Below are 26,984 nucleotides of genomic sequence, written 5' to 3' on the forward strand. Positions count from 1 at the left end.
GAAGGTACCTAGCATTCAATAATAATAATTATATGGTTTAAAAATGAAATAGAACCATTTTTATTCTTTAAACTAACCAAGTATAAAATTAGCTACGGCATAAGTTTTTCTTTCCTGTAATAATGATATAATGAAATAATTTTATTGTATTAAAATAATAAAATGCATTTGCAGCATTTTATTTTGCTTAATTTTATATTAATAGGTAGGTACATTATTATATCTACTTAAATTTATTAACGAGATTATTTATTTATTTTCATTTATATTGCGTTTAAAATTATAATGAGGAGAAGATATTAAATTAGAAGATGGAAATTTATAATTAGAAGATAGCTAGATAAACAAAAACACCACGGAATCGAAAAACAAAAACACCACGGAACTAGCCGAACTCACATACCGAACCGAGGAACGGATTCCTACAATTATGCCCTCCTCAACTTGGCATGTAAACTTCGTACCCCAAAAAACTCAGGTACCAACAGCCTCAAATGTTCCATAAAGTGAAATTTGCGGCTGATCTCGGTGTTAGCTACGTTCATTTATCAAATATAGTCTCCGAAAGAATTCGGTTCTGTGCTTGTATTTTGTTATTTTATTTATTTTAAACAGCATTTCGAAAATGAAGTTAATTGAGAATATACCAAGAATTGAGAAGATCTGTTATCAAATGTGTGTATGTGTTGTCAACAACATGCACCTCTTCCTAGGTCACATTTTTATTTGTCGAAGTTCTCTGACTGATCTGATCTCTAACATGTACGTTGCTTATACCACTGACACATGCACTTTGTATTTCTTGTATACATTATATAGACTCTTTTATAAGAATGAGTCAATAAACTTGATTACAATTTGAAATTTTCTAGATTATTGCTGCCGACGCGATGGAGACAATAATTCCAGAGAACATTGAAAGAAAGAAAGAAAGAAAATGTGCTATATTACGTAAGACAACAAAATCTTGTGTACAAGCATTCTAAAAACTAAAAAATTCCAAATTCACTTTAAATTTCAAATTTCAAACAAACATAACATCTAAAACACTTTACCATAAAATTTACACACATTACCAAAATTAATCATAACAAAACAGATTGAGAAAAAAAAGCATCTTTTTGATAAATTTCATTAAAAAACAAGTAAAGCTGTCAATAAAACAGAATTTAGAGAAAGTAAATTAAATTATTTAACAGGAAACAAAACTAAAACACTAAAATGATGTCAGAGCACAGGTTAAAAGGTATCATTAAAAAAAACGTCAAGGCTATAATATGCCCTGGATAATAAAAGTGATTTTAATTCCTTTTTGAATCTCTTAACTTCTAAAATTTGTCTGATACATAGAGGAACATGGTTGTAAATTTTTTTGCTAAGGTATATAAGTGAGTTCTTGGTGAGGGAGGATGTAGGGATTGGTAAGGGAAAATCGTTAACCTGGCAAGTGACCAGTGTTAGAGGGAGGTTTAGGACATTTATGAATAAGAGTAGCTGTTTCTAAGATAAAAAGAGAAAAAAGAGTTAGGATTTTTTGAGATATAAAGAGAGGTTTACAAGAATCTCTTAACCCAGCGGAACATAGGTATCTAACTGCCTTTTTTTGAATCACAAAAATTATGTTTAATAATCCCTTGTTGCTTAAACCCCAAAAAGGCAAGCCATAACGAAGGTGGGACTTAATAAGAGAAAAGTACACTGAACGTGCAACTACCCCTCCCAGCTCATGCCCCGCCATTCTTACTGCAAAGCATCCAGAGGATAATTTTGATGCAAGATTTAGGATATGATCTTCGAAGCGAAGGCGACCATCAATGGTAATACCAAGGAACTTACAGTTTTCTTTGTTTTGCAAGGGGGAGTTTTCACTAAACATAAGGCCCTGAACGTCACACTTAAATCCCATAATAAAGATTTTGCCCACGTTAAATACAAGCCTGCAGCACACCACTTTGATAAAATCTTAAGATCCTTAAAAACCTGGGCTCTAACATTATCAGAATCTCTATGATTCCATAAAATGGTGGTATTATCAGCAAACTGAACCACTTTGCCCTGCAGTTTTAATGAACCCAAATCATTTACATAGAGCAAAAATAATAGTGGTCCTAACACTGAACCCTGAGGTACTCCAGTTTTAAGGGATCTGGAATCGGATAAACATCCAGATACTGTAACTCTTTGGGTACGATTAGACAGATAGGATTCCAGCCATTGCAATGCCACACCTATAAAGCCATAATTATTGAGCTTAGACAGCAGTATTCCATGATCTACACAATCAAATGCCTTGGATAAATCGCAAAACACTGCCGCCGCGGACTCTCCAGCATTTAAGGACACATAGACACTCTCCAAAATGCCGAAAACAGCATCATGAGTCCCTTTTCCCGTTTGAAATCCAAACTAATTTGCAGATAAAATGCAATTATGTTGCAAAAAAGATAAAATTCTGATTTTTGCAAGTTTTTCAACTATCTTGGAGAGGGTAGATAATATAGAAATTGGACGGAAATTACAAGGCTCACTCAAATCTCCACCCTTATAAAGAGGGATAACCACTGCCTTCTTCAAACATGTAGGAAAGATGCCATTATGAAAGGAATTGTTTATGGCAGTAGCTAAGGCATTCAATGCTGAGTCAGGCAAAAGGAGTAGTAATTTTGATGATATTCCATCAGCTCCAGCTGATTTATGGTTTTTTAAGCTTTTAATTGCATCTCCAGCATCAGTAAGGCTAACAGGATAAAAGAAAAAAGAATTTTGAACTGACACTTGTTAAATATAATGCAAAGGATCAATATTAGTATTCACATCCTTGAGCAATAAATGAGGAATATTACAGTAATAATCATTTAAACTATTTGGTCTTACTTCTGGTTCTGAAACTTTCTTGTGAGAATGCCAGAAGTCATAATTGACCAACATTCTCTCTGCCTATTTGAGGACATATTCAAGCGGTGACTATAATATTTAACCTTTGCTGCTTTTATTGCATTGGAAACCGAATCAACCACATACATGTAAATGAAAGGGCTACTTTAACCCTAAATAAAACAAAGTTCTTAAAAACACCCGTAATTTATTAGCCAACTTGACAACTATCGAATATGCTTCTAATAATAAGTGCGCGCAAAGACTGGCTGAACGCGGTACCCCGCCGTTCCAGGCCCCCGTGTTCCCCTCGACACAAGCTCTGCTTTGCTGAGCTTGCAAAGAACGTGGCCCTGGTCTCGGATCTGGTGGTGTTTACATTAATCTGCTTACATACATAACATTTAAGAAATTTAACTATCGGAATTATACAATAAATTGAATAAAATAATCTAAAAAACCTAAACTGGGTATACAGAACTACTAAAAAGTTCTATTTATGGGAGTATAAGCATAAATGTATTAAGTGTATCTGTGTGATTTGTGATTTTTGTGAATATCTTGTGTTCCACTAAAACTAGAAACTGATGGCACACTCACTAAGATTAGAGTTAAAGCAAGATTAGTTTGCTCAGCAGTGCCTCAAATTTTTCCAAGTTTACCTGCATATTTAACAAAAATAGTGCTTCTTCCTAGAAAAAAACGATGACGGAAATAGTGAATAACAAAAATGAACTTGCCAATGAAGCCTTTGAGCAACTTGATTTCATAACAAATTTTCAAGATCTTATGAGTAATTATTCCCAAAAATTGTTAATATCTGACCTGTGGAATGTAAAAATTGTTGGGGATACAAAACTATATTTCTATACTTCAAACTTGAATGATGCTTATATAAATATTATTAATTAAATATCAATAGATAGCAACCTACATGTTAAAATATCTCTGTATTCTATTCTCTATAATCTGAAATGTATAAGGTGATTTGATTGTTTAGTTGAGTTCTTTGTACATAGATAGTGCCACTTTATTGTAAGCTTTGTTTATTTATAGGTTAGATGTATTATGTATGTTATGGTAAGTTTTTGTTGAATTTTCCTTTTTTCGGGTTACATCATCTTAATTATTATTTAGGTCTGATGATGCTCTTGTTGAGCGCAACATGTAACTGTTGTCATTTTATTAAATGTATTTGTGATGCTGTAGATTTTGTGTTTTTACCTTTTATAAGACTACATGTTAAAGTCTTTTCAAAAAATAATGAGTTGTCCCAAATGACCTAAAATGGCTTTTACCTTTCGAATTGAAATTAAGTAGGTGGTCTCAACTTGAAAATCTATTAACTAGTTATAAGTCTTTTGTTTAATGTGAGCTTATATAGTGAGTAAACCATACTCTTCAGCTCTAGAGAAGTTTCATGACTTTATTAAAGTTCAAATTTCTTAAAACAGGCGTTAAATTTATTGGAAAGTTCTGGTATTCACAACTTAGAGGGTAAAAAAGATAGTGACATCTGTAATCGAGTAATACTTGTAATAGACCAAATAACTTTACTTATTTTAAAGCAAAAACGTTATTGCTATCAACTATAGTAATGTCTTTTATGTTATATATTATATCCCCTTGCGCATATGAATTGCTTAAAGATTATTTTAATCTACCCACCTAGAGGTACCTACAGTATCTTTCTTCTAGCTTTGATGTGCCACCAAATTATGCCTTAAATAAAACTGACGATAATGATAACAGCACTAATTATTTAAACATTGTATCCACTTCTTTAGCACCGACTAAGAAAGTTGTTAATTTTTTAATTAATGAAATATATATAACTAACATTTATATAATTAATAACGGCGCCTATACATATTTAGAACAATAAATCAATCACATAAATAAAATATTCTCATTTGTAAATAAAGCAAAATAAAAATTGAACGTCCATCTCGGGAGAGCCGCGCTTTCAAAGCGTAAACGGATCCACCAAAACGGAACCGAATCTCCCACGTAGTGCGACGTTGCCAGCTGTTATTTCGCGGCTTGAGTAAAGTGGCTGTCTAAGGATCGTGCGAATTCATAATATAAACACGTAAGAAGTAAAGAAACGTAGCATATCGTAGCCGATCGATAGTTCTAGCCTGGACACTTATCCCCGCTTCCATCGATACCTCACAACAGAAGCCGAAATCATGCGAGGCGACGACCGCATCGCGATGGCAAAAATTCCGCGCTGGGGCACATATTTTGCGTTGATTCGAAATAATATTTTACTGCAGTTAATATTGTAGTTTATAGTAAGATTACGCATTTAAAATTTTAAACTACCAAACTATTTTGATACTCGCTTTGAGTTTTAAAAAGAATAAAAATTCGGTATTTAAATTAGGTGGGTAAATTAACAATTTTATTTTTAACTTACATTTTACAATCTTAATTTTATTTAGAATAATGCCTACCTCTTGCTGCATTCCTGTTTAAGCTCAGAAAAAATTAAAATGGATTTAAAATTTTTTTTTTGTTTTTTTTTGATTATCTTCGGAATCATTCAAATTTTCGATTTTTTAAATAAGCAACAAAAATTTGGCGTAGGTACCTACCTAATTTTGTTTTCGGCATTAACATTTTTACGAAAAAGTAATACAGCAATGCAAAAACTTTCCCATAGCAACCAAGATACACAGAAGTGTCAAGAATAAGTTTTTGAAAATTTGTTTTTTTTTTCGATAATCTTCAAAACCACATAAAATATAATATATATATTTTTTTATATGGCATATTCTTTTACAAGTAAATAATGTGCAACTTTGGGGTAAATTATCCATTTTCGTATTTTGAGGATAGACGAATTTGAAACACCGTTTATGTATATTTTTCCTATAAAATAAATAATAAAAAATATTTAAAACATTTATCATATACCTAAAAATACGTAATAATAAAAAAAATATATTATCTTGTAAAATGTAAAATATTAGGTCCCGCGGTATCTCCACTTAGTCGTTCCACTGTACGGCGTGCGCCACCAAATCTCGGCTTCAATTTTGACGCCACGAAACCAGTGTCACGGCTAGAACTCTCGATCGGCTACGAGCATATTTCATCCTCCCTCTTCTTCTGAATATTTTCCTCTCTTAAATCTTTAGTAGCCTACCCTGCCTACCCCTTCTGATTGGTTATATTGGCGAACATTGACGATCACTTAGACTTGTTGTCTTTTTGAACCATTTAATGCGTTTTACTTCTTACGGCTTGCGGCATACGGGAAAATATGAATAGCTCCATTTGAATATTAGTAGTTTATTTTATTTTGCGTCATTCGTGTTACTTCTTACTGCTTACCGTACGGAATTTATGAACCAAGAACCAGGCTTTAATAAACTGAACTAATCAACCTAACCTACAAAATTACAAGCTGCAAGCAGCAACAGAAATATAAAATAGAGAACGATTCTAAAAACTCTAGAATACTTTATTCAATAGATGGCGACACTGGTTGTCATAATGTTACTTTATAAATTGTTGCTACAAGAAGACGCGAATTCATTGAGAGTTGAGAAAGCAGAGGATGATTCTGTCAAAGTCAACCCATGACGTTCTTGACGTGCCTTTCCACCTCTCTCTAATTGGTTGACAACCCTGTCAACTATCGTCTATCTCCTTTCAAAAATGGTAGCAAAACGTTCGTCCTGAGAGTTCTCGTAATTTTATGTTTGGTTTATCTAAGAAAATTATGTACTAAAAGTGAATAGTGTCGTGAATGTATAGATTAAAAGCCTCCAATTAATATTCGAATTATAAAATGAGTACGGAAGTCGCCCCAAACAACATAGAAACGGAATTCTTGGAACTGAATTCGAAAGATGACTGGCCCGCGTTTTATCAGGTATTTAATCCTTTTGTCCATTATATTTTTTCTCAGAAAATATCACTAATTATTCCTTTTGTTACCGCAAACCTGTTTGATTTCGAATTCCCCGTTAAGAGTTCATGGGAAAGGCGTAATTTACTTTCAAGTGCACCCATACACATGACTCAGTATATCCTTGTAATTAAAAAAAAAATCATTGCAAAAAATGCCTTTTATATACATACAATTATTGTTTTAGTACTTATAGCAATGCTTTGCAAGGTGATTATCATTAGCCTTTATTTAAGGCATTGCTGGGAACTAAAAAAATCATTTTATTTTGTAAATAAACAACCTGATATCCTTCCTACCTATTTAATTCAATAAGCTTTATATGGCTATTTTTCTTATAAGACACATCTTGACCTATATTTATCTGTAATGCTTGAAAAATAACATTTTTAAAGTATTTAAGCCTCTAATAGTCTGATAGGAAATTATGAAAATATTATATTATTTTTGTTTCTAAACAATCAATTGATTCATGATTTCATACTATGAAAGCTTTATAAATAATAATATGCAATACTGGAAGACCCATGCTTTTATTTAAAAAATAAAATAACAAATCTATTTTGTTCAGATTTTAGTGATCCAATTATTGAACCTATTTGATTTTGATTTGTATTGTGTATTGTTTTTGTGTTGATTTTGGGATTTGAATAAAGCTATTTGATTTGTTTTAACAGGCCATGTAAAGTGGAGGAGATTTATCCACATAAATTGAAATTACTTATGACACTTATTGACTTACAACATAAAAACTGAATTAAGCCACAATACAGGGTGGTTCAGTTTAAAAGTCATTAATTTTTATATGTGATAGAGAATTTAAAAAGAAATAGTAATTGATTCATCAGTAATTGACAATTCACTACAATAACCTGCACGTGAAATTTAATTAAAATTAAGCTGCTAGTTTAAAAGTTATGACAAATAATTATTCTTAACTTTAACACCCTGTATCTTTGTTATTCATAGTTTCGGAGAAAAATTTATAATAAAAGTCTATTTTTTTTTAAATTCTCTATCATACTTGAATACTCATTAAATTATTTTTCTATGAAATAACTTGTTACTCTTGATTTAAATTAAATAGTCTGTTCATATCACCAAATAGGGATCTGTAATTTCAATGGTGAGTTTGTTGTGATAATTTTTTTCAAAGTAATAATGTAAAAAGTTATATACTTATATAAGGTCTTAAACAGTCAGTAAAACATATTTTGAAATGATAAATGTTAGTTGTTAAATTAGAGATCCATTTAAGATTTTATTAGAACATTGTAAGATTCCTATATATTTATGAATTATTTTAGAGAAATTTTGAAAATACCCAAAAATTATTAATAGACACATGTTTAACATGTGATTTTTAAGGTAGTTATTTATCTAATTGAATATCCTCTTAAAAGATAAAAGCTCCTGGTTTATATTTAAAAGCTGAATGATTAGTAGAATGATAGTAATTTCAAATTCATGTAACAAAAATTATATTTAATTTAAAATAATTAATTTTGGTGTTTCTACAGGTTTTTTCAAGAACTTTTCAACATACTAAAAAAAAAATTTAATGGATAACAAAAACATTAAAGTTAATAAATGATTAATGGATTAGTAACAACATCACATTTTGTTTAATAATACATCATAGTTTTAATTGGTTCTAGAACCAAAATAGTGAGTATCTCCATACCAACATTTTTGTGAAAATTACATTGGTCTCCCAGGTGTAAACTAGTGACTTTGTTTAATTGTTCCTACCTACCAGTATGTTAATGCTTTATTGGCAATTTACATTTCATTTCATACTCTTTTTTCTGAGTTATGCCCTTACCAGTCCATTTTACTTTATGGCATTACAAAGCTATAAGAAACCATGATTGCTGCTTTTAACAAACAATAAAATTGTAGTTCTAAAAAAGTCAACTAAAAAATAAAGACTTTTATAGTTAGGTTTATATACCCTTTAAGTATATAAATCTGAGAAGAGTTTCATCAAAATTTCTAATGTAAATAAAAGAAATTTCTTTTCAAAAATTGTTTTTCTGACAAATAATTTGTTTTGAAGTATGTTATTTAAATAAAAAAATAAAAACTTATTCTTATATTATTACTCATTCTTTATTATGAAGGACTCTTTTAATCTTTTAGGCTTTAGTCACACATATGGAATAGATTTAAATAGTATATACTATAATCTATGTCCATCCACTATCTACTCTAGATGTGGTGTTTTTGTAAGAAACCCTTAACACCCCACTTGCCAGTTCTAAATTAATATCTTCTAAATTAATAATAAGTTCGGTGGGGCCTGAACCACTTGTATCTCTTATCACAGTATCAAATATACTATTAATTTTTATACTATATTTTAGTTTCAAGTTATGTGCAATATAAATTATTTTAGCCACTCTTTCTATGAAATCCCTTATAAATCCTCCTGAAGTGTATCCTTCTACATTAAAACTAAATGTTTTAAGCTTTCAAGAAAACTGTTTTAAATCAAGTTTCTTACTTCAAATCAAATCAAATATATTACATATAAGTTATAAATTACATTACAACAATATCTTAAAACTTCATAATTATAACTATAACTAATAATTATAATAAACAAGTTTCGTACTTGTACAATAAACCTAAATATTGAAATGAAAATTAATTTCACTTGATCTCTATTTTTTCAGTAGAAATAAAAACTGGTTTCAAATTATTTAGTATAATCATGGGTACCTCTAGTAATGGCACCTCTATTTATTAACTCTAAATTCTTTGTTTTGTATGAAATATTATTTTTATTGTATTATTTGCAGAAAATAAGAGCAAAAAGTATAAAATTAGCTGGGCCTTGCTTAGAGGCCCTCAAACCTCAAAATAAAAATTTAAACAGATATAGAGATGTCCATCCATATGACCATAGTAGAATCATTCTGCAGAGGGGTTCTACTGATTATATCAATGCCAATCTTTGTAAGGTGGAAAAAGCCAATAGGTAAGAAAATTATTTAGCTCTGAATTAATATATATATGAGATTAATAGAAAATTATTTGTTATTTATAGTGTTAAAATATCATAAGTACTTTATTTTTTCAAACTTGGAATATAGTAAATTCCTTTGAAGTGTCCTAATAATCTCATTAAATTGATAAATTAGTTATCATCTTATGCAATAATAAAATTTTATTCAAATTTTTTAATTACTTCTGTTAATACAGATTATATATGTAACTTAATTATGATTTTAAATGCAATGTTATAAATGCTTATTCTAATATTTTATACTTATATGTTAATCACAGTAATATATTTTAATATTTTTTAGAAAATACATATTAACACAGGGTCCTCTTTCAAACACAGTAAGCCATTTTTGGCTGATGATATGGGAGCAACAGAGCAAAGCTGTGTTAATGTTAAACAAACTAATAGAAAAAAGAGCAGAGAAATGTTTTCAGTATTGGCCCTCAAATGTTGGTAGCAAAATGACATTTAATGATGTTGGTCTAAGCCTTGAGTACTTGGAGCAGCAAGATCATTCATATTATCTGACCAGGATTTTGAGGTATATTTCAATCTTATTTTATAAGCAAGAAGAAAAAGTTTGACAAGAAAAAAACAAATAGTATTAGATACAAAATGTTCAGCCCTTCAAATGTTTGTTAAATTTATTAGCAACTATATTAGTTAGACAAAGCTGTTATATTTATTTAGTTTTCTGTTTTTTAGTTCTAGGCTAAAACTCATAGAAAAATATATATCTATTTATAACTGAAATTTAGGAGAATTACACATGTTACACTTTCACAGAAGTGTAATGGTTAAATAGATAGCAAGTACCAAGAATATGTATTATCACAAAATTGCTCTTTGTGTTTAAATTGAAATGAAATCCTGAATGTTTTGAAATCAGCATCCTTTGTGCTTTTTCTCTTATCATTAGTGCACCTGTTTTCCAGTGATTAAAGTGTAGTTATCATTTTGTTTACTTCACAAACATAATACAGGAGTGGGTGGGGTCCGATTTTCAGATGTATGCATGTAGCACCTGTATTAATGTAATAAAGCAGCAGCAGAAGGGCTTATCTTCGTCAACTGATCTTCAAAAGCATGTCCATGCGTCTTTGGAGCAGTTAGGAGAAAGACTCTTTAGGAAAATATCCCAGATAATTGAGACTATTAGCACATCTGTTAATGACAAGTTAGTTGAATTGGACTCAAAAATCTGTTGCAAATTTGTGCCAGCAGATGGAAGAAATCTCAAAGTCTATCACAAGTATTAAGTCCTCATTTAATGAGTTCAAAACATAGGTTCCTGAGAATTCAAAGTCTGCTGGTGACAGTCGCAAAGGTTCTCTCGATCAGGGTCTGGAAAACAAGATCAAATTACTTGAAGCCTCAAACGCTGACTTAACGAGGCAACTACAAGTTGTTCATGAGAAACTTAATAAAGTTAAGGCAACTCAAGATGGTAAATCTTTGAATAACATGATATTTTGGATCGACTGAGCAAGCTTGAGAAACTGCTACAGCACAAGTGCAGTACCTCTGAAATCATTGGTGGAAGCTCCAGTTTGTCATCCTCAACAAATCCTGATACCAACCTCATATATCAACTGGTGTGAAGTTAGCAGCCAATTTTTGGCAGCCAAAAGTTTCAGCAGCCAATTTGATTTTGCATGAAGATAGCAGCTATTTTTTTGGCAGCCAAAATTTTATGTACAAATGCACTGGCTGAGGTAAAATACAATGTCTTCTTATCTTTTAAGGATTGGCGGTATTTTAACCCCAGCCACTTCGCACCCGTTTGGCGGATATCGTATGCATAAATGCATTTTAATTAATAACGCATCTACTAAATTATCAGGAATAAGTTGAGTTGTACAATAATATTAAGCACACATAGTCCCTATATAATAAAATATTTTTGTATACCATCCAATAACCCTTACCGCTCGTCAGAGGGGTAATTCACCCTAATGATTTTATAAATAATATTTTTTTTTATCAGAAAAAATTCGAGTTGCAAAATAAGATTCAGCTCATACTCTCTATTTAATAACAAATTTTCGTATACCATCCAATACTCCTTACGCCCGTCAGAGGGGTGGTTCACCCTTGTGAATTTATAAATATTTTTTTCTATCAGAAGGAAATTGAGTTGCAAAATCAGATTCAGCACACATACTCCTTATTTAATAACGAATTTTCAAATACCATCCATTACCCCTTTACCGCCCATTAGAGGGGTGGTTCACCCTTGCGGATTTATAAATAATATTTTTTCTGTCAGAAAGAAATTGAGTTGCAAAATGAGATTTAGCTCATACTCCCTATTTAATAACAAATTTTCGTATACCATCCAGCGCTGATTCTGCATCCAGAAATACACCTAAATATTCTCATCAAATAAGCAGTATTCTTAATTTATGTATAATTTTAATCACTGTGACAGTGATTTCTGAAAAGAAGAACTACCATAAAAACGTTTTATGAACAACTGTTTTCTGCTGGTCAACATTGTCATCTGGTTGTATTGTATCATTGTTATCCGGGGAAAATATGCATCCCTATTTAATATCGGTATTTTTTGTTTATCACGGGTCTGGCGTCCATAGTATAACCATATTTCTAAAAATGGCATTAATATTCAGTAAGTACTGATAAGTACAGTCTTGGACAAAATGGTGACAATGGTGACCCGTTTCGTTGTTGGTAATCGAATTTATAAAATAAATGTGTGTCATATAACATAGCAAATGGTGATATTGAAGTTTCCTAGGTCCGTACCTGAACTCACCAGATCGCGGGGTCGAATTTCACATTTTACAATAAATCGTTATTGGGGTTTACCATTTATAATCAATTTATTGGATCTGTGGTTCTACTATACCTAGATGTTTATGTCAAGATAAATTTGCATAAAAAAAAATAGCTCGGTTCATAATAAATAAACTGGCCTGCTCATGAATGTGCAGAAGAATGCGGTGATTAAAAATTCGTTATGTTGAAGAAAGTCTATGATTTAATTATACAACTCGATTTCTTTCTGATAGAAAAAAATATTATTTATAAATTCACAAGGGTGAACCACCCCTCTGACGGGCGTAAGGGGTATTGGATGGTATACAAAAATTTGTTATTAAATAGGGACTATGTGCGCTTAATATTATTGTACAACTCGATTTATTTCTGATAATTTAGTAGATGCATTAATTAAAATGCATTTGTGCATAAGATACCCGCCAAACGGGTAAACGAAGTGGTTGGGGTTAAAATACCGCCAATCCTTAAAAGATAAAGACATTGTATTTTACCTCAGGCAGTATGTTTGTACATAAAATTTTGGCTGCTGAAACTTTTGGCTGTTAACTTTACACCGGTCATATATCAGTCTAAGGTTAAGCTCCATTAGTCAATGCCCAAACCAGTAATCATTCGCAATACTATTGGTCAGTCTACAGTTACCAAATCTTCCACATCAACAGTGTTGCAGAAAAGCCCCATTCTGCACTGCCAAAAAATCAGCCAGTGCATTATTGGTAGCGCGACCGATGCCAGTAGCACATTATCAGCTGGCGAAGGGAGGTAATGGTTGTATCTTGGACGGTGTAATCCCGCTACAACCGAACAGCAAATCGTAGAATATATGGAGAAACAATTGTTGATAACCGATGTTAAGTGCTTAACATTAGATAAAAACGAAGATGTAGCGTCATTTAAAATTGGCGTCAAGGAATCTTTGTTGAGGGGCCTACTTGATGCAAACCTCTGGTCAGAGGGAACTGCTGTGAAAAAATTTCGTCCGCGACGAAACTTTAGAAATTTTGGGAATGCTGCAAATTTTCTGCGCGGCCCAACAGAACGTCCGGGCCTGTAGATGATGATCTTGCCGTTTTCCACCAAAATGTTAGGGGCCTGAAAACTAAACTGAAGCAATTTCTGTGTGCTGCTCAATCAGAAGATTACAGTATTTTGGCTTTAACTGAAACCTGGTTGGACTCTGACATTTGTCATTCTGAATTTTGTATCATTGGCTGATTCTCAGGAATGTTGTATAGCTTGTGTATACATTCCTCCTTTAATGGATTTGTCTACTTACAAACTGCACTGCGATACCGTTACCAAAGCTTGTGGCCTTTACGTTAAAGTGGTAGTAATTGGCGACTATAATCTGCCTAATATCCTGTGCATTTATACTTTATAGTGATGATCGGCATCCTAGTATTGTATTGCATGAAAGAGAGACCCTGCTATATGATACGGTAGCCTTTGAAGGTTTGATTCAGTTCAATGGGATGGTCAATGATAGGTCTACTCTGGATCTTTGCTTCGCAAATCTTGATATATCTTGTTAAACATGATCCTTATCACCCACCACTTGAACTGAAGTTGTTTTGTCATCAACCTCAACTTTTGGATGCACCTGTAGCTCTGTATTATGATTTTAAACATGAGGATTTCAATCTGGTCAACAATTACTTATTAGATTACAACTAAGAAACCATCATGTCAGATACTGATTTAAATCTCACTGTTGCTAACGTTTATTCGGTACTGTATGACTGTTTTAATAAGCTTGTACCTATAAAACACTTTTTTCCTTCTAAACATTATCCCCAGTGGTTCTCAAAAAAATTAAAAACATTATAACTCAGAAGAAAATTGCTCATAAATTGTATAGGCAGAGTGGTTCTCCTGCTTATGTAAACTTTAGTGCCCTGAGGTTGGAAGCTAGGAATCTGTCCAAGGAATGTTACAATAACTAATTACAAGAGCAGAAAATTCTATTATCAATGACAGTAAATATTTCTGGAAGCTTGTTAATTCTTAGTCCAATAATGGTAATACTAGTCTTCCAAGTTAAATGTCTCTTGGCAACTTTAAAGCTGACTCTGCCCTTTCTATTGCTGAATTGTTTGCTTCACTCTTCTCATCTGTTTACAACACTAGTATGTTAAAAACTGCAGTGGGAACTGAAAATGTTTTTTAAATAATCATGATTTTAAAAGATTTAACTTACTGTCTCATATATTAATAAGCCCTAATGATGTTGAATGCTCTCTTTCTAGACTAGACATCAACAAAGGAGCTGAACCTGATTTTATACCCAACAGAGTGCAAAAAGAATGTTGCCACTCAATCTATCTCTTTATTATATTTTTAATCAATCTTTATTACTTGGCGAGTTTTCCAATATTTGGAAATTATCAAATGTTTGTCCAATCCTTAATTCTGGTAACAAGAATGACGTTTCAAATTATCGCCCCATCAGCATCTTATCCTCCAATTCTAAACTTTTCTAACACTGTGTGGAAAATTTTTTATCTTAAGTTTTCTAAGAGATAATTGTTGATCAGCAGCATGGCTTTATTAAGGGGCATTCAGTCGAAACAGATCTTCTTTAGTTACCAACTATATTTTTAAATTTTTTGGAAAAAGCTGTGAGACGCATGCCATTTATACAGACTTCAGTAAGGCATTTGATAAAGTCAATCATACCGTCTTACTTTATAAACTTGCTAAACTTGACATTTGTGGCTCTTTATTACAATAAATTAAATCATATTAAACCAACTGTGAACAGCAAGTAAAAATAGGAAGCTGCCTTTCTTCACCATTTGAGGCATCTTCTTAAGTTCCTCAAGGTTCCCATCTTGGCTTGGACCCATGCTTTTCAGTCTTTTTATTAATAATCTTGGATCTCTCTTGGAATCCCATTTCCTGCTTTTTGCCAAAGACAAGAAATTTGGTAGACAAAAGAATCCTGTGCTGTTGAGTATTTCATTAGCAATGTTGCATTAAGGAGTGTTGAATTGGTGAAGGATCTGGGTGTTTATTTAGATCCAAAGCTTAGTTTTTCTTACCATTTGGATATTATGATCTGTAAGGCAAATAAACTCTTAGGCTTTTTGAGGAGATCATGCAAGGACTTTACAAACATTCTGGCACTGAAAATATTGTATCTATCTGTAGTTCGATCGAATCTTAAATTCGCAAATATAATCTAGGTCTAGAGGTCCCCTTGTTACCAAAACAACATATCTCGAATTGAATACATCAAATCTAGATTTATAAAGTTTATAAGATACAGTCTATTCAAATCTGGGGTAGTTCTTAGCACAGAGCAAACTATGTCTTATTTGTCTATTACTGCATTGTCACTAAGAAGAGAATTTTACAATGTCTGTTTTGTTTACAAGGTGTTGAGTAGCCTAGCCAGATGTCCTAAGTGTTTCGCTCTTTTTTCAATCCATATCCCATTTTATGCAACTAGAGGACCTTCTGCATATTCCTTTTTGTCGAACTTCATATCTGTTAAATAATCCAATAAATAAGATTTCTGCAACTGTTAACAGGTATCCAGATAGTCTTGATTTCTTTTGCAGTAATTTTAACAATTTTAAGAAATCTGCACATGATGTTATCTTATTTTAGTTTTCTGTTTCTAAATACTTAATAGTTAATATTATATATACCTATCTTAGAATGTTTATGTAAACGTTGATAGTAGTAAATAAATAAATTAATAAATTTTATAATTATATGAATAAAATTTCTTGAATCAAAAATTTAATAATTTCAGATTGACAGATATTGAAAGTGGCCACCATAGAGACATCCTACAATTCCATTACATAACCTGGCCTGATTTTGGGGTACCTTGTTCGCCTACGAAATTTTTAGATTTTCTAAAAAAAGTTAGGAAAGCAGGAGTATTAGAGGATAATGTTGGACCTCCAGTTGTCCACTGTTCCGCTGGTATAGGAAGGTCGGGTACATTTTGTTTGGTTGACTCTTGCCTAGTTCTTGTAAGTAATTTTTTATATACATATATTGTTTATTAGATTCTAAATAAACTAAGGACTAAAAATCCTATGAATTCAATTAACATGCCTTATTAAACATTTTAGATTATGTCCTTCTGGTAATTGTTCCCAATTTTGAAAAGTAGTATTCAAAGCATTTTTTTTTAAAGATTAGGTAGACAATAATAGATAGTTTAAGTTTTTAAAATGTAATCTTTGAAAATTTTAATTAAGTAACAAATGAGAACTATACTTTTGTATTATCACACTTATAATAATATTAAATTATTTAATATTTATCAATTAAGTGGAGTTTTGGGAAGACAAGGTTACTTATTTGTTTCTGTCTGAGATCATAAAAAATATGAAGAAACTTGTGCTGATTTCGACAAGTATCTGATGATTTAAAAGAAGCAGATTTTTTCAAAAAAAATTGCTAAAATAATGATTTTTCCAGTCTGTCGTCAGATAAGTTAATGGTTCTTTTTTTATTACTGTCTCAGTCTTCTGGAAATGGTGTTTTTCTTACGTTGATTATTCCCATTATATATATGAAAACCGTCACATTGGTAAAATTAGAACAGAATATTGAAAAAGAAATTATTTATTTTTTCCTTCTTCGAGACACAAGTCTTCATGCCTTGCAGATATTTTAAGAGATTTCTTACTCCAGGCATACTAACTTAGGGGACTTATTACTGCAGGCATTTGAAATAAATGTTCATTTTCTTTTATATCTTTTTCATGTTTTAAATATGCTCTGCACAATCATTTTTCTTCATAAAAAGTGTACCTTTTATAAATTGTGCTACAGTTCACACTTATTGATATATTTCCATTTAAAGATATTTATTAAGTATACTTTTTTTAACACAGGAAAAAGTTTATAATAATAATTAAAAATACTAAAATGATTTCTATTTGTGTAAATATATTTTACAATTAATTTATTTAAAGAAGGGCGTGTCTCTTCTTATCCAACAAATTAACATTACTAATTTTTTTTATAATATTTTCAAATTTAAGCATTAAGGCCTTTCTAGTACATTAAATTTTTATATACAATAGATTTTATATTATACTCTCATCACAAAGATCTAATGGGTTAAAATCTGGATTTCTTGCAAGCCAAGGGCTTTGGCTTCCTCATTCCCTGCATTTTCATATTTATTAGATATTTCCTTACCAGTTAAAAAAACGCACAGAAAATTGAAAAAATAATGAGTGCCGAATGTTCAAGGTAAATTTTTTAGCTCAAAAAATTATATTAGATTCTTGACCAAAATGGCCAGTCTGCTTTCAAAAGATTTTTGCACCTATTCGTCTTCTCAAATTCTATACTTCTACATTTCTATATTTATTCATCTATACACAATTATCTAGATTAAACAACATAGATATTTCTATATCTGTTTTCTTATTATGGATATTATATTATTTTAAGACGTATATTTTTATAGGGCGCGGTAATAGTAAGTTTAATTGAGAAGAATTAAAAAATGGTGTCAAAATTTAAAATAATTTAATGCCATGGAATCAAAGTTTTGTTTTTAAATGGGTTTGTATTAAAATTACTCTCCTTTAATCCTATCCAAAAAAAAATTATTTTATTATTAATACTATTTTGAATATTTTTTTTAATTATGAAAAAACCGACATAAGGTGATATTTTCAATGAGATTTTTCTGTTTTAATGATTTAAACCTCTTATTTGATTAAAGTTTTTTAATGAGTTTGGAGAAAAAATATTCTCCTTCAATCCTATTAAAAAAATAATAACTCTTTGATTTGATAAATTTTTATTTGAGCCAAAATCAGTAGTATCCAATTATTTTTACCACAAATATCAAGTTTCCCTGTGAGACGCCACTTAAATTAAATCTAATTATGTGCACAGTAGTTCCTTAGTTTCATTGAAATTAGTGTTATCTACATATGTTAATAATGACTAAACTTTTTTTAATTTAAACTTAAACACCCTGTAGCAAAAGAATGAAGCCGCTGTGAACATATTCATACGAACTTTTGTTTATAAAATGACCTGACGAATTATACATTAGCATATTATTTAGTAATTCTATATAGGGAGTTCAATAAATGGTAAATCTTTTAATAGCAGATTCCTTTTGAAAAAAAAGTGAGGTTCAGTTGAATTGTCCTAGTCTGAAAGTCAAAGACAAGCGAGATACAGGGTGGCAAACTTAATGTATTTTTTGAATTTTGGCCATAGATTTAGCATGTATTGTTCATTTTTATAGCAAAATTTGGAATATGGTTTTGTTTTTATATGGCAAATCTTTAAATGAATCTTTTTTAAATTAGGTCATAGACGGCGCCACCAGCAACATTTTGATTTTTTTTAATTGGCATAATTTAATTTATTATTTAAAATTTGTATAGTGCAAACAGTTTTGCTTAAAAAGGTATACTTCAAAAATCTCATTACGATTAACCCTTTTCGAAATATTTCCATTTAAAGTTTTAAATTTACTCAACAGAAATGACATTCATAAACTATTTAAATTGCTTTATTACACTTCAAATGAATAATAAAAGTATTTCCCAGTAAATCATCGATATGATCTCTATACATTCTAAAATTCTTTTACTGGAAGATCGCCGATTCTTAAGAAATAATTGCTTAATTTCGAAATGATTCTGCAGCAGTTTATATTTTTACCATTAATTTAATGTATCCCCCTATGCAAAAATCCAATAGGTTAAAGTTGAAGAAGTAGTCCATAGTTACCCTTTGACAATAGGTTAAAGTCTGGACTTCGTGCGGGCCAAAATCTTCGACTTTCACGTCATACGCAATAAGTGATAAACTTATCTATAAAAGGTAATAGATAAGTTTACTAATTGTTTGTTTTTGATTTTTCATAACCACTCATTAAAGTAACTGACAAGAACATAAGTCCTAACAGTGACAAGGACATTTATAATAATTCATCTTTTCAGGCACTGCAGTCTTAACAAATATTGTAGGCTGAAGTAGGAAAACTAAATTTTGGTTTTAGTGCATTAAAAATAGGTACACAGGGAGATTTTTGAAGTATAACTTTTTTTAAAACTGTTTGCATAATGCATATTTCACATAAAAAATTAAATTATGCCAAGCCTAAAAAAGTTACAGAATTTAAAAAATATATATATATATTGCTGGTGGCGTCATCCATGACATAATTTAAAAATAGGTTAATTTTAAGATTTGCTATATAAAACAAAACCCATTGCCCAAATTTTAATAAAAACAAAGAATGAATGCTAAGTTTATGGCCAAAATTCAAAAAAATTACATTAAGTTTATCACTCTGTATCTCAAGTTGCCTTTGACTTTCAGACTCATTATTTTTTCAAAAGGAATCTGCTGTTAAAAAAGTTAACCATTATTTATGGGACACCCTGTATATTAGAGGGTTAAAATAAGGTTAAAATAAAAACAAAGTATGAACAAAAAAATGTCACGTTTAGTTTTTGCAGATACAAAGAACGGTATTATGTCCGCAAAACAATGAAAATGGCATGGTGCATTGGAATGAATTTTTTGGAAATCAAAAAACACATTACGTTTGTGAGAGGGACAGGTTTCTAAAAGCATAGCACCTTCAATCCTCAGAGTGGATGTGTCCTCCACATTATTGGAAAGCGCTTTTAAGCCTCTATGCTTACCGGTTTAGTTTTTAAACCCATAAATTTCGAGAAAACGAGGTATAAATTGTTCCAATGGTTCAAGTTAAGCAAAATGACTTTTCTACCTTAGAATATCAAGATCTATCCGAAGTCGCACACCTTAACTGATGGTTAACTTAGCTAACAGTGTGGTCCTTGAGTTAAAAATTATACATAGTAGTATTGGATAAGCCTAACAATTATTTGAATAAATGTAAATGCCGTTTTGCTTTAACTTGAACCGTCTTGACGTTACACGCTTCAAAATGTTAAAAATGTAAGTGTTTAGACGTAATTTTCTTAAAACTTCGGTTTTCAAAAATAAGCAACAATGCATATGAAATTAGAAGCCCCTTCTAATTGTCGTATTGACCCCATTTCCAGGGAAAAAAATTCGAGATGACACCCTATTTAATAAATTAAAGATTTTTTTATGCTTTCGACATCAAAAATTGTCCCCCTCCTAAATAAACTTTGTTGTACTCCTAAATAAACATATGTTTTGATTTTAAAGAAAAGTTCTTTTCCTCCCTGTAATGCCTTGCAGGAAATTGTCGATGCACTACCCTGTATTTTCGACACGCGAGTTTTTAATAGACTCTTCCATATTTCGTCTATAAAAATAATGTTATTTTTATGGACGAAAAGACTTGGCAATCAACAATTTCGGGCTGAGTAAAAGTTTACCGTCTGGATAACACTGGATACGATCCTAAATATGTTTGTAAGAGACCTCGAAGTGGACGATTCTCAGTCCATGCTTGGAGTTGGATGTCTCTGAATGGTTCTGGAGTAAATTGGCAAATAGAGGGTAATTTGATAGAAGCTCAGTATAGGACCATTCTCAAAAATATGTTGCTGCATCCGTTCAAGTCATCTATCCCATGGGTTTAAAATAATTAATGTTTTTATAATTTTTCATATCCATTAGTATGTTTTGAATTTGAATTAAAACTTTTTCACACATTATTAAATATTCAGTTCATAATTTAACATCCAACATCCTTACAAAATTATTTTTTTTCTAAATATGTCTTTTTACTTTAAAAACTAAGGAATAAGTTTAGCTTATTTTGCCTTAAAACTTTCAGTATATAATTGTAGGTACTGGGTATCGGATTCTAAAGTAATTTCATGTCATAACTATAATGTTATAATATAAAATATTACAGGTATTATAAAACAAATGTATTAAGTTTAAAATAAGGAAAATAACGCTTCGGGTCAAATCATATTGTTAATTTATTTAATGTTTTATTCTAAGTTACAAGTTTTCTTTTTTTTATGTAGAATTAGATATATTTAATACAAATCGGTGTAATTACGATTATAAGCACCTAATTTTTATACATTTTATTATTAATTCATGGCCTACTACTCGTTTATCAAATTATGTATTTAAATTTCTAAAATTGTTATTTATTTGCTTATTTTTGAAAAAAAGTGCATAGTGTTATATATTTTTGAAAAAGGTAAAATACGACCAATTTAAGGGTCTATAACTATTTTTTTTTCTCGCTAAATGGATGCCGGAATCAAATTCCACGAAAAAAATCCTATCAAAATAATTTTTTCATATTTTCAATATGTTATACAGTAACAAAGATATGAGTGTTCAAAATCTAAAATTTTTAAAAAGACCCTGTAGATTTAAAACTATGACAGCTGTTAAAGTTTTGACAAAGGCATAATAAGTTTCACAAAAAGTAGCAAACTGTCGCGAAAACCGCAATTTTCTGTCGCCACGTATAAGCGAGATACCCCATAAAACGAATGAAAATGGGACACCTTATACATTAATGATTAATAAAGTTGTGAAGGTTTTTGTTCGAAAGATAATAATGCGGGAGCTGCCCTCTAGTCTAGAGTCTAGAAGATAACAAAAATCATATTTTTTCCCAGTTTCCTCTGAAGATAACATAATTAATGGGGATTATTATGTTATCCCCATATAATGGGGATAAATTAATTAATCCAAAATGTAAAACCACAATAAAAAAAGCTGTATTGGTGTCTTGGTTGCCTTTTATTCTGGAACTAAGAAAATGTGGCATAACCTATTTTATTTAAAAAAAATCTATTATAAATTTAATAACCACTATTTATTGGACACCCTATATACATTTGTGATTTTATCTGCCTTTTTATTCGTTTGAATTAGAAAAGCCTTAATAACATATGCCCACTAACACACTCTTCTTCTTTTTTCCCAATTCTTAGATTGAAAAATATGGCCTAAATTCTGTGAACGTTGAAGAAATACTGCTAGAATTAAGGAAATACCGGACCGGACTAATACAGACGGCGGAACAATTACGTTTCTCATATCAGGCAATAATTGAGGGCGCAAAACAACTTTTAAATCATGTATCTGATGATGATGAGAGTTCTGAAGGGAAGGTAAGCAATATTATAACTTTAAACATTATTTTAATAATTTGATTGTAGCAAAGTTTAAGTTCCTTTGCCACCAGATCTTCTGCCTCTGACTATTTGCCCATGTCCTAATTCCTTCCTGTCCCAAATTCCAAGATTTTTTTTTTCGATTTTTAACATAATGTAAATTGTTTAGTTGTATTTTAAAAAATATAGTTTTTATTGACAGGTTAAAGATTTGTTTACTGTTAGTACACTTGTGAATGACACTGTTCTACTGCATTTGATGAAGTGCGTTCTACATGTAGGCTCAAAAGGAGTTTATCAAAAGTACAATGGCAATAATAGATAGAAAGTTGAGTCCAGAAAATCAAATTATAATCATGTTTCTGTTAATATTTTTCACTGTTTTATTTTGGACCTATTGCTATTTTCTTTATACGTTGAAGGTATGAATTCTTCATTCTGTGTTACAATACTAAGACGATAATTTGCAATTGTATACCTGATTTTTACTTTTCGCAATTTGATATAGATGTAGAGAATATCTTTTCTTAAATGCGCGTGTGTTGCGCTTCAAACCTTTAATTATGAAGTAAATATAATATATTTTACTTAGTCTAAAACAAATTAAACAAAAAAATTTATCCAAATTGTTGTTAGAGGAATATCATTGTCTCAAAGGACCATTCAGAAACACACATAATATTCAAAAGATATTCCAATTTATGTTCAACGTGTTTAATATTATTTGAAGCCCTCAGGATGTATGGGACCTTTGGGTTTTGGAGTATTGATTTGTTTTTATGTTGCTGTTTGAGAGAAACCTTGTGACATAATTGCGAGAAAGATTTTCGTATTCACCGATTTTTTTTTGATAAAAGAAATGCTTTCAAATATATGTAAATCCCTAAAAGTAATTTAGCATGTTTAAAAAGTGCCTTACTGGGGTATGATTTAATTTTATGAAACTTCATTTGAATAAAAAATTTATGAGTTATTGTTACGTGATATAATGCATTAGCATATCGTCGGCTTACTTTTAAAACCTGCTAAGTCATTTTGGATACATTTTACATGAGGCACAAAAAATGAAAAACGTGTTTAAAATCATATACACTATTTTTGTGAATTGATATTGTATTAAATCCTAATTACAATTGATTTTTGATAAATCAACACTATTTTTTTGTTAAAATATTACCAACATAATTTTTAAGGAGACTTTGAAGGTTTTGAAACAAAAAAATGTAATGCTGGAGACTTAGTAGGTTTTATTTATTTTGAATTCTGCTTAATTGTGTTTTAAATGTTATCATGAGCTACTGAACAAAAAAAGGTATACATTATACATTATATAAATTATTTTGAAAAATTAACAAAAAATTAAAAATTAGTCTGCTTCAAATGGTAGGGTGTCATAAAAAAGATGATAGTCCGCAGGTATAACTTCTTTTAATTGTTGCAAATGATCGTATTTGCTTTTTTTAATTGGAAGTGGGTTTTCATAAAGAGGAACTATTTCTCCAACCCCTTGACTTTTTCTGCTCTCTTTTCCAATACCGTCTCTTTTCCAATACCGTCCAATCATCGTCAAAATTTAATTTGAAGTATAATTTTCCATTAGGCCTATACTGAATGGCGTACAAATCATTAACAGTCGGATCTCCCGTTTTATAGCCAGGACGAATGGAAGTGTGGTACTTAAGTGCCGAAAAGTTTTTAAAATATTTATGATTTGAATATTTAACTTGATAGGGTTTTGGATTTGACCGAGCCGGTTTACATGCAGCAATATATCCAGCAGGTAAATAAATTTCTCTATTGCGGAGTTTTCGCTAAATTGTAGAATGCATGCTATCGCACTCCATCTGGGTATGGCCACTTACCAAATATTTTTGCGTAATAATGATACCCTTTTTTGTAACATTTGACAAAGTTACGTTTTTATTTTGGGCAGTGCATCCATCACTATAGAAAATTATTTCTTCACCTTTGCACATACTGGATTCTTCTAGGAAATTATACAGAATTGTTGTAAATTCATTTGAGGTAACTTTTCCTTCTGCCTCATGCCAAAGAAAGCAATTTGCATCTTTTGTTCTTAAATTATATAAAGTAAAATTATGAACTACCAACTTTTTTTTGTAATAAATTTTCGAAGCCTTTAGCATTGGACAAAGAAGAACCGATTGAAGGTCCATTGTAATAACACGATGAGCTGTGCTTTTATCTGTAGATTTTTCATCGCGTGCTCTATTTTTTCTGGAAACATGTTGGTTATATATCTTTTCGTCACCGTTTCCCGCCTTATATGAGACACAAAGGTCACATTGATCCTTCTTGGGTGCGTATAAGCTTAAGTTATTTAAAGTTTCACAGTATTTAATATAACTTCTGTATAATGCAGCCTTAGTCTGCCAAATGGGCTCCAAATGGTTTTTACTCGATGAAGCTCTATAATAATGAGACTCCATTTTCGGTAATTCCATAAAAAAGTTCTTTAATCCAATTTTCTCTGATTCATTTCTACTGTTAATTTTATTAGTCTGAGTTAAATTAACATTAGTATAAGGAAAATCGGTATTATGATCTATACCTAATGTTACCCAGTTGTGCAAAGACCAAGTTCCCAGACTAAGAGTGTTAATAAACATGACCTGACACACTCTTTCGCGAACACCATTTTTCTTTAAATGACAAATAAACGTATTAGAGCGTCTTGAAATTTCATTGACTTGATTTTTTAAATCTTTGGGAGCTGTGCTGTCTACAAGGCTTGAAATGTAAGTTTTCTTTTGAGGCCAAGTCATGTTTTGCCAGAATTGATTAAAAATTTGTTGTCTGTCCTCTCCTGTGAATTTTCGGCATTTTAGTTTCTTAGATTTTTCCGACATTTTACAGTTACAGAAAGGTTTTATTTGACGAGGCGGTTTTGTTACGTCAAATATCCACTTTCCCTCTGCATTTTTTCTAAGTCCATCATATTCATCACCCTTTTCACGTTTATTCTTACACTCTTGTTTTTTCCAGCTTCCAGAATCAGGTTTTCGTTTCCTATTTTTTTTTGGTTTTAATGTGCTCTTCTATATTTTCCACTAATATCTCATTTTCTTTTTCACTATCTTCGATTTCAAAATCTGCCCTTTCTAATTTTTTATTGCTCTCAAGGTGTTCATCTTCGCTTTCACTTGGTAAGTACTCATCATTGTCATCGCATTGCACTACTTGGTTGGTCAGAAATATTCCTGGCGTTCCAGGCTCCGCAACATCAATATCACTTTGCTTTGGATGGTCTTGCACCCTATTTCCCCCGTCAGTTTCTAGGTTGAGGTCCGAAAATGCATTTTCTGAAGCGCCTACGGTAAATTCATAATAATAAAGTATCTTTAGAAGTTAAGTAAGAACACTTACCATTTATCTCGCCTAATAACATTAATTCATCATGTCCTCCACAGTCATCTATTAATGTTTTAATAGCTTCATCTATTTCCGTCTCAAGTTCAAAACAATTTTCACTTTCGATCTCGTTAGTTGTCGCATTTAATGCCAGATCGTCATGGTTTTTAACTATTTTATTATTTTCCAAAAATAAAGTCGATGTATTATCCATTATTGAGGAAGTTTCACCGTGAATTTCATTGAAATTTGTAGCTAGAGCTACCATAAACTTATTTCTGCCCAAACCCCCGTACATCTTAAACAGAATAAAAAACCTATAATAGTCAGTTTTACTGAGTTATTGATTCTAAATTAATAATAAACCCCTTAACTCGTTTATTTTTTTATCGATTTTTTCAAATTTGGCAACGTTGTTATTCTCATAGAAAGTAATTTTCACACATTTTTGAAAACATTATACAAATTACGGTTTCACTGGAAATGAACCCAACTTTTGATTTTTAAAGGGACATCTCATATATTTTTGATTTTTTGGATTCTGCACATTGATTTACACTTTTTAAGTTTAAGTAGTTAAGTAAGTTTTCAATAATTAATATTATATAGTCAATAACTAATTACTTACCTTCTGTTCTAATAAATAAACGCACTTTCTTTTCTATTTATTCGTATTTCACTGTGAAATCAACTAAAAATGAAGAGCACACTTTGAGAAGCAATAGCCATTTGACATAATGCAGACTTAGAAGCTTTTGAGTAATGTTACGCGTTTTAACGACATAGAAGGTTTAATCATTGTTCCATAGATGGCGCTGTAATAAATTAAAGACTTGCGAGCTTTTACAGGATGCTAAATGATAATATTACATTTTTTTTGTATCAAAACCTCGATAATGGTAAAAATCAGACTTAGGAGGTTTTAAAAGTAAACCGACGATAT

General features: G+C 30.8%; 1 protein-coding gene and 1 long non-coding RNA gene across 7 annotated transcripts in view; one reads left to right on the forward strand and one right to left on the reverse strand.

Moving 5' to 3' along the window:
- The first annotated feature begins 6,505 nt into the window (after positions 1 to 6,505).
- The window catches only part of LOC126739462 (tyrosine-protein phosphatase non-receptor type 2), a 57,958-nt gene continuing 37,479 nt past the window's right edge, over positions 6,506 to 26,984 (forward strand). For 2 of the 6 annotated variants that reach the window (XR_007661638.1, XM_050445143.1), the window contains exons 1-5: positions 6,506 to 6,760; positions 9,601 to 9,779; positions 10,111 to 10,350; positions 16,372 to 16,597; positions 22,487 to 22,666. Coding sequence is in view for 5 of the 6 variants with exons in the window: in XM_050445143.1 (XP_050301100.1) it covers positions 6,677 to 6,760; positions 9,601 to 9,779; positions 10,111 to 10,350; positions 16,372 to 16,597; positions 22,487 to 22,666 (909 nt within the window). In the remaining variant the exon portion in view is untranslated. The remainder of the gene's footprint in view (positions 6,761 to 9,600; positions 9,780 to 10,110; positions 10,351 to 16,371; positions 16,598 to 22,486; positions 22,667 to 26,984) is intronic. The other 4 variants (XM_050445180.1, XM_050445153.1, XM_050445162.1 and 1 more) reach the window with 3 other exon arrangements.
- On the reverse strand, positions 25,568 to 26,767 carry LOC126739586 (uncharacterized). The gene is made up of 3 exons (XR_007661663.1): positions 26,670 to 26,767; positions 26,057 to 26,339; positions 25,568 to 26,001 (listed from the first exon to the last, which is right to left on the reverse strand). It is a non-coding gene; the product is annotated as an uncharacterized LOC126739586 (long non-coding RNA).

This window comes from Anthonomus grandis, chromosome 1 (genome assembly GCF_022605725.1).
Source record: "Anthonomus grandis grandis chromosome 1, icAntGran1.3, whole genome shotgun sequence".
Lineage (NCBI taxonomy): Eukaryota > Metazoa > Arthropoda > Insecta > Coleoptera > Curculionidae > Anthonomus > Anthonomus grandis.